Here is a 12,191-nt window from a genome sequence, read left to right as displayed (position 1 = left end):
AAGGTTCTGAGAGATTGCACAAATATTGATACAATGGTCCTAGATGCTGACATTCTAATAAGATCTTGCTATTGGATCTGTGAGCCTAAGGGCTGAAATGCAAAAACTCTAGTGAAACCGATGGGGTTTGCAACCGTCGGCGAGGTTATGGCTGATCTGCTATGGCCGTTGTCGAGGGTGGACTCGAAACTGAAAAATGCTGGCTGATCTAAGGGCTGAATCTGAAAATGCAGGTGTGAATGGCTGGATCCGTAACGGTAGGGCGAGGTTATAGCTGAAAATTGAAAATGTTGGCGCTCAGTAACTGGAAGTGCAACAGTCCGATGAGGTTATGGCGGAAAACTGAAAACGCTGGTGCTGAGTGGCTGGTCCTGCTGAGGGTACTGCTACCCATCTGTTGGGTACTGAACTTATCCAAGTGGTGACCTTCTATATCTAACAAATGGTGTAGATTTCTTCTCCAACTTCAGACTCATCACCTTCACGCAAAGTATCCATTCCGCTTTGGGTGACCATGCACTGAGTATTGGGGTACTTGGGTTCTTGGGGAGCTTGGGGTATTCAGGATTCTTGGTACTTGGGGCTACTTGGTCCTTGGTACTCCTTGCAATCTGTGTTTAAGAAGGCTTTTCTCTTACCCAAGCTCAACTCCTTCTTGCACATGCACCCCTTGGCAACATTGCGCTCACACCAAGGTTTCTTTTTCCCACCTCACGTCGATTGGCCTGCCACAATGTGCAAGGTCTACGCTCAATGAGTGGAAAAGAAAAACGAGGGAAGGCTAGACAAGCCCTTCTTTTTTGGGTCGCCTATCACTCTTCAAAAACAAAATTTAGAGAGATCGACACGCCCAAGTGGTCTTGGGTTACGTGCATTCTCAAACAAGCAAAAAAATTTATGGGTTCATTAAAATAAATATAATCACTACTTACATAGTGCAAGGACACTCTAAAGAGAAGAAAAATTGCTAAAGGAAAATTAAGCAAAGAAAAACACAAATGTAGGAATGTGCACTCAGACCATCTCTCTTTATATAAACAAAAAAAGTATTTTGACTTTCCACTTACATGGGTCTTTTTATTTCCTGAACTCACCCTTCACTTAGTCCCTTTTGATGTTTTGAAAAGCTTTTTAATTTTTCGAGATTGGGAAGACCTAATTTTGTAAGACTTTTTTAATTTCCGAGATTGGGAAGACCTAATGGCTTAACGGCTTTTAAGGCAGAGTGATAAAGACTGGAGCGCGCCCAATGCGCGATGGACTAAGGATGGGAGTGGCTAGAAAATCCGGGACAGGGACATGAAGATTCTTTGAGAAAATAATTCTGAGGGGTTCTTTAGGTTCTTTACTTGAGTGATGATACCGAGCACTGCCAAAGAGCTCTGATACCTATATAATGTGCAGCAAAATTGATTTATGGTGAATGCTCAAGATGAGTGCTCAATGCGTTCCTTTTACGGCCTGAGAGAGTTCCTTCTACTTCATGAGAGAGATGTGCAATAGACTAGAGAGAAGGGAGAATGATAATGTGAGTGAAGCTTTTGTGAGTGATAGAGAGAGAAGAAGACTAACTCCGAATGGGGTCCCATACCCCCTCCAAGGGGCTCCCTCTCTAGCTATAGAGAGGTATTTGCTTTAGATTGCACAAATGCTAATACAATGGTCCTAGATGTTGAAATGTTGATCTTGCTGCTTGGATTTGCGAGGCTAAGGGCTGAAATGCAAAAACATTAGTGAAACCGATGGGATCTGCAACCGTCGGCGAGGTTATGGCTGATTTGCTATGGCCGATGTCAAGGGTGGGCTGAAAACTGAAAAACGCTGGCTGACCTGAGGGCTGAATCTGAAAACTCTGGTGTGAATGACTGGATCTATAACGGTACAGCGAAGTTATGGCTGAAAACTGAAAACATTGGTGCTGAGTGGCTAGATGTGTGACGGTACGGCGAGGTTATGGCTGAAAACTGAAAACACTGGTGGTGAGTGGCTGGTCCTAGTGAGGGTACTGCTGCCCATCTGCTGGGTACTGAACTTATCCAAGTGGTGACCCCTTTATATCTAACTGGGTCCGGCAAGGAAACCCCACGATTTGGTAATTGCCGGCTAAAATGTCACTTATTAGTTGGTTGCTGCTCTGTCCCCCTGTCCACTCGCACATTATTTTGAATCGCCGGAACTCTCTAATGAACTATTAGTTGGTTCCCTTGGTTCTTTCTTTGGACACTTGGCGAAGACTTGCCCCTGTTCACCACAGCAATAACATTTGCCCTCTTTGAAGTAGTCAATACGCTGCTCTTCTCTCACTTTGGGCCATGTGGATTTCTTCTTTTGATTCTCCTTTCCCTTGGAAGACTCTTGCCCCGTTGAGGTAGACTTTGGCTTGTCCGTAGGATAGGTCAATGAGACGGGATGCATACCAAAACCTTCCTTGGCATGTGTTAAGGATAACCCTAGCGGTATGGAGTCTCTCCCTAGCTATGCATGATGATTTGATGATGTAGAAATGATGCCCCATGATATACCTATGACCAATGTGTTAGAGTTAAGGCATCCCAAGTGAACTACCCAATGTGAACCCATCATTTATTTTGGCTTTTAGGTATTTATTTTTACTTATTTGTCAAAGACTGGGTAGGGAAATTTGCTAAGGTGACTATATAAGTACATCTTGCCCCCATGTTTAAGTCTCAGTTCATTCCAAGGTTTGTAGGTTCAGTAGTCTCTCTCTCTCTCTCCACCCCCCCCCATTGCTCTACGCTTTCGCATCATCGAGATATCCTCCAGCTTGGGTGTAATATGAAGAACGTTTGAGCTTTACGACCCATAATTGTTTCAAAAAGCACTTATCTCCCTCAACAAGTCATTATAATTATATAGCTCAACCATGCAGAGATATCTACCCAAACCACTACAGAGGACCACCACCAAGCAAAATGTGGTGAGCATACAGCAAACCAAAAGCCAATTTTGAGTGGATATCAATTCAGCCCTAAAGAAGGTGAAACGGAGGTCCAGCTTTGAGTGAAGTTAGCAAAAGCTCTGTGGCTACTTCAAAGAAGTCCAGGGTTGAGCAGGATACACAGCATGTTCGTATAGCTTCAAGTGAGAATGCTCCTGGTGCAAATCTTGCCTTAAGAAACTCCTTTGCCATTTCCAAAAGTAGAGATTCGGAGCACCATTGTCCAACCTTGCCACTTCCCCCTTTTCTGTTGTGCCACCTTACTATAATCTGAGATGATGGATCTTCTGAACCATCGAAGACAAGCAAAAAAAACCTGTGTTTCAGAAGCCTGCCTTAGACTTGTACTCTTATTTTCATTCTTCTCCCTGAGAATCTGCCATAGTTATCAAAGAACATGAGACATTGATGATCATCAGCCTCAAGCTCTTTCATACCACCATTTTGGCGCTTGCGTACTCTTGGTTTGGAGAACTTCAAATATTGAGGCTCATGTATTCATATCAATAGAGTGGTGTATATATATATATATATATATACGCGCGCAAAAGTCTCATCAAACGTTGATACCTTCTTTTTGAGCATACCGTTTATCAACAAGAGAATATCTAGCCGACGAGGAGTTGAACTCAAGACCTATTATTCAAGAGGGAAATGGCATAACCAATCTACCACACTTGGGGTGATAGAAAGGTTATACCATTTTCCTCTTTTTATTAACACACTTGAGAGAGAGAGAGAGAGAGAGAGAGAGAGAGAGAGAGAGAGAGAGAGAGAGAGAGAACAGACCCTAGGAAGCTGTAGTGATGTATTTTGTGGAGTATTAGGTCTGTACTTTCTTAGGCTTTTCTCCGTATCACACATGTAATTCCAAATCCTGTATGAAAATGCCATTTTTGCCATCGATGTCGTGTCCTCCTGATGCCACATTTTGATTTCACAATGGTCACCATCTACATAGTAAGATCCCACAAGTGAGATTGGCATAATTGCAAATGAATAGACAAAAAGACCAACTGAATTAAGCCAGTCTTATATAGTACCTCTTTGGATCCGCCAACCAGACATATAATGCTCCACACGAGTGTGCAAGGGAGACTGAGGAGCTTGTGGGTGTTCGCATTGCTGGAAGAAAAGTTGGAAGATCTTAGAATTGATGTGCCACTTATTCTTATTACAATAAGTCATTGCATGGGTGGGTCTCTAGGTGGAGGTGGTAAAATGAGATGAGATGAAATGAGATGCACATTTAATACATGTTGGGTTAGCAGACTACGAGCATGTTAGCACAAAAGCCAAACAATGAGGACTTCCTTTGTTGTGGGTGAGAGAGTTGTGTGTGTGTGTGTGTGTGTGTGTGTGATAGAGAGAGAGAGAGAGAGAGAGAGGTAAGTACCTTAGCAAAGTAATAGTATGTACCATCTTCCCCTTCCCATAGTCTCCAAGCCAAAACATACTCCCTCGCTCGAATAAAAGGGTATCTTCTGATAAAACGTCCAACTTCATATCCTGTTTTCTCATCCGAATGCAAAAGTTCATAGCTTTCAAATGTTTTGTCCCACCCCAACCTGTATTCACTGTCCATATAGAAGTCTTTCAGAAGTTTACAAGAGCAGTCACGGAAAAGGGATGTGCTAAGGTATTCGGTAGGGCTTCCATCCTGCAAATCAAAGCATGGTGTAACTCAAAATGAACATGCGACAAAAAGACAGGTTTGTCCTCTCACAAGAAATGTACACTCTCTCTCTCTCTCTCTCTCTCTCTCTCTCTCTCAGCATATAGACATGCACATATCCCTAGTACTCGTGCTCCACCCATCCCCACAGATTTCATCACCCACCATACGTTCTTCTCTCTTTTATTTTGTACCAGTCTGAACCATTTTGTCTTTTCAATAGACAGAAGACATACACATGTATACTTGATTTGTCTCATAGACAGAAGACATACACATGTATACTTGATTTGTCAGCCTCTCATAGACATTAAAAAGCTTTCTTTTCTCTCTCTCTCTCTCTCTTTTTTGGAAAAAGTCAGGGCTGTATATTACTGAGTACAATATAATCCCCAGCAGATGCCAAAATAGCCTATCACGTGGGGTGTACAAGCTGAATGTAAGGAGGAGAGCCACTATAGTGACAACTCGACTAGAACAATCTCATGGTGGTCGGTGTGATGAGTGGAGGAGAAACCACCGAGGAGGGGCATAATGCCACGTAATCTAGCCACCTGTAAGTGTGAAGAAGAGTGGGGATCGTGCCCAACGCCGAAGGAAGGCAAATCGGCGACCCTTGGCTGCTCGAGATGTACCTGAGGAAGAATCCCACTGCCAAATCACGGTATGAATGATGTCCAGCCAAATGGCAGTGAGGGTATCCCGAAGGAGCTGTGGAGCCGCACTTAGAATGTGGAGACAACGAGCTCTCCAAACATTCCATATGGCATAGTGTAATACTAGTGATGACTGAAAAAACTTCATCACGTGTCTGAGAATCTCCCTGCCAAGCAATCTGTGGTAGCATAGCCAAAGTCCCTCGCCGATAACCAGCCGATGTGAGCATAAAGGTTGGATCTGTGTCTGAGCCCTCGTAGAAAAGATGGGGGCCGGGCATCGGCATCAACCATGAGACAGATCCCCAAGTAAGAAATCCATGCTGAACACCTGCTCTGCTAAGTAGAAAGCAAACTGCAAGCCACACTACATGGGAAGCTGAGCATGACCAAAGACAGTGTGCACGTGACTCAGGTAGTCGCAAAGGACAGCGAGTACATAACGGATCATGACCCATAGTAGCTAGCCAAGTCCCAACTGGAAGTCCCGCATGTGCAATCATCCACATGAAAAAAGAAATACGACGAGCCGCATGTAAATCCCAGATGGCGGACCAAAACTATTGCAGATAGGCATGGGAAAGGCCTGAATGTAACCAGAAACGCATACGAGTGGGCTGCTCTGGCTGCTGTCTCATCAATGCTAACCGTCCAATCCTGACAGTGTACTCAAAGAAGGATACAAGTGCACCGGTGGGGTCAGAGTGAGGCCAATGCCACTCGCCTGGGTCCCAATAAAGCTGAGATAGGGCACGACCCTCCCACACCCAAAGCCTCCAGAGTGCAGCATCAGCGGAAGCGAAACGAGGGTCAACACAACGACGCTTCCCGCGGGAGCCAACTACTCTGATGGCCTCCCATCGAGCTCCGGGAAGGGCAAGGTGCGGAGAGGTGGCATCATATGTCAATCTAGCATGAATCCCCTGAGACTGGTCAGTATCAACTGTGAATAGCATGGTGTCTAAACAAGCTAATAAGAGAGTACTCTGAGCAAAGAGGCCTTCCCAGCCACAATGGGGAGGCATCTGAACCGTGCCTCTCATGACTGAATCCCACTGTGAAGGAACGGCGGAATCAATCTCAAGCAGTCTGTCTGTCACCCTGCGACCAATGTCATAATGTTCTGCCACAAAATCAGCATCCAGCATACGTGTCTCATGAAACAACCGCATAGAGGCAGCAGGGGCAGTGTCCCAGGCATCCCAATCAATGTGAGTCCTCTCTCCAAGCTGTATTAATGAGTAATGTGGGTCTCTGAGGATGCTGGGAGTCAGCCTGTCCTCAAGGATCCGTATATATGTACAAGTGGCCTAAAGGAGTCATATAGAATGAATCCTGCCCTTGTCATATAATCCTGCCCTTGTCACAGTAAGAAACACAGTGGTGTGCCCCCACCGCCTCAAGAAGACGTGACGAGAAACATTTAAGAAAGGAGCTTAAGGATCCTGTGTACCTGGGCTCACCTTAGAAGCCTCAGCTTCGATGGTGGGTTCACTCTCATCAACAGGCCTCTCAAGAGGCTGCTCTCCCCACTATTTGCAACCAGCCTACATGTCAACAGTCTCTATCTATCTGACAGCCACTGCCTTTAAACTCTTCTCTACCTCTCCCCTGTAACTTAGTGTCTGCAACCCTAACTTTGTGTCTACACCTGCTGGCTCTAGATCAAATTTCAATCATCAAACTGCCCTGGACCACAATCCTTTGACAAAAGGTCCCAAGCATCGCAAGCACAACAGAGATGCTGACATCCACAAAAATGTAACATTCTCATACATATCATAGAGTACCTAAATGCCTATTAAAGGCCGAGGTTCCAAAAGCAGAGACAATTTGGATTACATCCACATAATATAACCAAGCATACATAATCCACAAACAAAGTATCCCATATCAAAGGCTTCCATTCATCACAAGAATGAATGAAATTGTTAAAAAAGAATACGTACGTACTCTCTTCATTGATCAAGACTGTTGTAACAAGTTTGCAGAGTCGCATTAATATCATTATCTTCGCTCATACAGACACTCGTGCACAAAACACCAGTATGCATACATAAGCACAAATGGAGCATTCCATATCATAAATTTCCATGCCATCACAAGAATGAAACATGTAACTACAAACCTTTGGCTCACGAAGTTTTGCATGGTATGATAGGGTATCACTGTATTTATCAACCACAGGTATCCACGGAGTTCCACATGAATGCCCCTCTTCATCCAACAGCATCAGTAACCTTTGCAAGTCAGCTTCAGTAATAATGGGGAGACCACCACTAGAGACATCAGAAGCGCATTCGCTACTGCTTACAAGTCCCCAAAACAAGTTAAAATGTAAGACAGAATAAGAGAATCATTGATGACATCATGAAAATACCATTTCAGTTTATTTTCATTCAAAGACAAGTGTTCCATTAACAGTGCGTTCTCAGAGTAGATAATAGTAGTTACATATCAGTTGAGTGCACTTAACTTCAATAAACACATCCATGAGGTCTAAAATATGAGAAGAGTTGGAACAGTTGTACACAATATATACCTGTAACAATAAGACGAGTTTGAACTAAATAAACAATTAACTTAACTCTCGTTTTTTGTTTAGATCATGGTACATGTGGTGTATCCCGAATAGCTGGGTCGGGGAATGGGGGACCAGGCTTAGTGGCTCGAAACAAGGGGACTGTGCTAGGACGAGGGGAACGGGAAGACAGTGGGGACCGGAAGCCCAAAAAAGGGGGCGTCCCATTTTATAACATAGTATCAGAGCTTCATGCTCCTTGAACGAGGGAGGAGATCGCCACAAAGAAAAGAAAAGAAGTTGCCGAAGAGGAGCTATGGGGTGGCGGCGTTTTCTTCTTTGGGACCAGCAGCCTCAAGGTCTGGCGTTTTTTTACTTGTGTTTTAAAACGCTGCTGGCTGAGGCTCAAATAACCTTTGCATGAGGCGGCACCTCCATCGGCCAGCGTTTTCAGATGCGTTTTGAAAAGCACGCGCAAACAGTGGGGGACGATTACGCTTCAATTGCATTTTGAAATGCCCTCGCACAGAAGCTTGGCGGCATCCCGACTACGCCCTCCCTCGTCCCGGCAGACATCATCCAAAGACGTTGCTCCATATTCCCTTGCTGACAGCGTTTTAAAACGCCACCCCCTCCCTTCACCTTCCGGCTTCCAGCATCGAGTTGTTGCAGCAGTTTAAAGAGGGGCATTGGAGGAGATTCCACTGTGCAGCTTGGGGAAGTGAGGTGGTGGCTTGCAAGGGCAACAGAAATTTTATTTTTTTTGGTGAGGCTTGGGAAATTTGTGCAACCTTTTGGAGTATGAGAAGGCAGGTCTTGCAACTGCAACATGGCCCCCCTCCCTTGCTCAAGGGCCAGCGAGAACCATGACCAACACCAACACACGGCTATGGAAAGTGGATCAACCAACCCCCCTTAGCGACCTATGCTCAACCGCAGTTCTCAAGGAAGTCGTCGATTTGCTTGGCTCGAATCGAAAGCAAATGCACGAGTTCACTAGAGGACAAAGGCCAAGGCAAGCTTGACAAGGAAGGCAGTACAAGTACTCAGTTAGCTGGCTCGATACCCACGAGGTCCGACAACCGTTGTTATAAATGTAGCACAAAGCTTTCTTTGGCTCGGGAGTTTGAAGCCAAAGACAAAAGCAGGAACTCACAAAGAGACAGAGGCAAAGGCAAGTTGGACATAGATAACGGTGATAAAGATTTGATAGAGGAGATTCGCATGGCACATGTGGTGGCGACCACAGTGGCCACGATGCCAAATTTCTAGTCATAAGGCAGTTGCCGCCACTAGCTTCAGCCAAGGAGAGGCTTGTGAGTGGCAGAGAGGGGTAAGCAGTGCTCTCTATAAACAATTTGGACTCTTGTGTTGGAGTTCAAGTTGCCAGTGTTTGAACCCGTGGGTCGGAGTTCGAGACACGTGCATCTAGCACGGAACCAATCAAACGTATCTAAAACACTATAGATAAGTGCACCAATCCATTGTCGTTGGCCAGATTATGGACAAGACGTGTTTCATAGTTCATTATCTTGGAGTAGTTGGACGTGATGTGTTCAGGTTCACGAATGGGGATTCGTGGACGTAGTGTGGTCTACAGTTCAATTTTCTAAAAGGCAACCGATGATCAGGATGGCATTTTTCTAAGGTAAAAAGTTAAGGGTAGCATAACCGAGGTTTATCCAATAGACTGATCAACTACTAGGGGATAGCTTCTTCATCGACTTGGTCTCACTAATTATGTCCACTATGAGCTGCAAAGAGGGTGTTAAAGTTATGGCATCTCAAGAGAACTGCCCAATGTGATCCCAATATTTATTTTGGCTTTTAGGTATTTATTTCACTTATTTGTCAAAGTCTAGGTAGGGCAATTTACTTAGGTCAGTATATATGCAACCCATTGCCCCCATTGTATTATCATCAATTCATTGCCAAAGTTGGTTGGTTCAGCAGTCTCTCTCTCTCTCTCTCTCTCTCTCTCTCTCTCTCTTGCAATGTTTCTCTCTCTACATTGCAATCTCACTCCCTCTCTCTAGCCTCCTACTGCAACTACTTCTGCAACTATGTGCTGCCCCTTCCCCGTGCGGTGTGCTGCCCTTGTTTGGAAATTGATTTGGTGGAGTTCTATCATGGTAGATATGAGATCCTATGGCTGCCCATGTTAGAGAGGAGGTTTGATCGCAGTTGCAAACTTGATCGTCATCCCATTCCCCTTTTCTGCTGCACTTTTCACATGGTATCAGATCCAACATCTACTCTTGACTTGGATCGGTGATTGGTGAGAGGAGCTTTACCAAGGTGATCACCAAAAGCATAACAGGGAGGACAAGGGAAGGGTAGTGAAGAAGAAAACCTAGAACGAAGTCAAGGAGAGTGCCCTCAAGGAAGAGCTTCAACTTGTGCATAGAATGGGCATTGTGATTAAGCAATCAGCACACTTTATAAAATGCTTAGGATAGGATAGATAGGCACAAGTCATAGTGTTGCACATGACACACACTCCACCATCAATTTGCATCTTTGCCGTTACCATAACAATTAGAGGCGTCAATGTACTAATTTTGTCTTATAGGCCCCCCTTCGATAGGCAATAACACAGTTTTCACTTCTTTCTTTGTCTAGTATGCAAGTCCTAATGAACGTATACACAATACCATATTACATGTGGAATTTACAAGCTTACATACAAACACACGTATGTACATACAGATGAATGTGTAAGTTCACATACAGATGAATGTGTAAGTTCACATTCAAAACTATCCTTGATACAGATGAATGTGTAAGTTCACATACACATGAATGTGAAAACAACCCTTGAAGACATAGGTATGATATGATACAAGTAGCCTTGATAAGTAAAATTCCCATACCTCGTCAAGGAGAGGTTGGACGAGCTCCTCCCCAAATAACGTTTTAGGAATGGCCACATCAAGGAACGCATAGCATAAAGCCCAAACAGAAAACCCATGACAATACAAGTGGCCCAGCCATTGGTGCCACCCGAAGACCACCAGTCCTCCCTTCTCGTGATGGAAAGTGACCAGTTCATTGAGAACTTTTGCCTGAAGCAAAAGCAAGCTTATGTCTTTCAATTAAAGACCAGCTCTCATTAGTGAAGTAGGCCCAAAAGTATAATGAAGCTGAGCTTGAAGGTCCTGGCTTAGAGCAGCTAAAGAACGACCATGTGAGTCCGAGATCACAAAAATTATCCAAATTCGACAGAGATGGGAACCCAAATGTGCTCAAGCCTTCAGAAGAAATGCTGACGGAAACCGCACTCTGTACGTGTGAATCCAGCCCTCCATGCAGCTAGAGAATGAAACTGGGCAAGAACCCAATTCTTGTAAGAGCGAGGGAAAGTGGGCGATTGTCACTTCAAGTACAAATAATGCGCAGATCGTCGTTCTTGCGGCAAGGAATGAAGCGGGCAGAGAAGCTTTTGGCCCACTCTTCGGATTTTAAGGAGCACAGATGCAAAGGCAAGGCCTGCCGCCTCCACATTAGCGGGCACGCGGCATCATGGTGGATATTCACTCTGTCCCCACTGAGCCCACTCTCGTGAAGATAGTGGATAGCGATGATCGATTGAGAGCATTGAGCATGAATCTTCGTCGCAGGCCCTTGACTTCCTTGATCCCTCCTTGTCAGCATTCCACCTTTTGTTTGGACCCTAAAATTTTGTAGCCACCAATTTGGGACCCCTCCCCCGTTGGGCGGTTTTAAAGGAGATCCCAAAATGCACACAAGAAGAGCAACCTCCGTCACGGACCACGGTTCACCGTGCTCCATGAGAGGGTAAACGCCCCATATTGAGGACATTGAGATTGCGAATGCTCAATCTTCATGACATCTCCAAGATTTTGAGCGTAGAAGAGTTCATCGCAAAGCTGATGATGGTGGCTTTCAAAGGCACTTGATTGTTTATGCTTCGCTGCTATTTACGACGATTGCGATAGGGCTTTCATTTTTCTCATCATAAAAAATGATGTCCCAGTAGGATTGGACGCACTTGAGTGTAAAGCAGACACGCAAGACCCAGTATTGAACCCGCGTGCCTGCGAATAGAATCATGGCACGTCATCATAACTGTCGCTCCACTAGCACTTCAATGCTCCACATTTCGGACCCGTTAGTCCCTTATCTTTGTCCCATTACAGGGCCTTGTCCTTTTATCGGGCCTTTGCCCTATGCATCTCGAAAAGTGGGCCCTCTTGATCATCATCGATGATCGAATTCCTCCGATAAACTACGGGTCACTATACCTTTCTAAGGATAAAGTATGGTTGAATTATACCTTGTACTTGTGAAATTAAACTAGGGGTGAACTATACCATTCTACCCCTAATTCACCACAGGGATCCTATGTGCACAATCCAT

The 12,191-nt window shown here is 44.8% G+C and overlaps 1 protein-coding gene across 1 annotated transcript in view; it reads right to left on the bottom strand.

Moving 5' to 3' along the window:
- Nucleotides 1–11,462, bottom strand: part of LOC147419314 (uncharacterized) — a 29,884-nt gene extending 18,422 nt beyond the window's left edge. The window contains exons 1-5 of the mRNA XM_086505523.1: nucleotides 10,685–11,462; nucleotides 7,419–7,596; nucleotides 4,356–4,619; nucleotides 4,003–4,084; nucleotides 3,749–3,912 (exon numbers count right to left, since the gene is read on the bottom strand). Of these exons, the coding sequence (XP_086361649.1) occupies nucleotides 3,749–3,912; nucleotides 4,003–4,084; nucleotides 4,356–4,619; nucleotides 7,419–7,596; nucleotides 10,685–10,863 (867 nt within the window). The 5' untranslated portion in view covers nucleotides 10,864–11,462. The remainder of the gene's footprint in view (nucleotides 1–3,748; nucleotides 3,913–4,002; nucleotides 4,085–4,355; nucleotides 4,620–7,418; nucleotides 7,597–10,684) is intronic.
- Nucleotides 11,463–12,191: the final 729 nt, after the last annotated feature.

Source organism: Adiantum capillus-veneris, chromosome 29, assembly GCF_014529385.1.
Source record: "Adiantum capillus-veneris isolate H3 chromosome 29, ASM1452938v2, whole genome shotgun sequence".
In the NCBI taxonomy this organism is placed as follows: domain Eukaryota; kingdom Viridiplantae; phylum Streptophyta; class Polypodiopsida; order Polypodiales; family Pteridaceae; genus Adiantum; species Adiantum capillus-veneris.
This window is presented reverse-complemented; position numbering and strand designations above follow the sequence as displayed.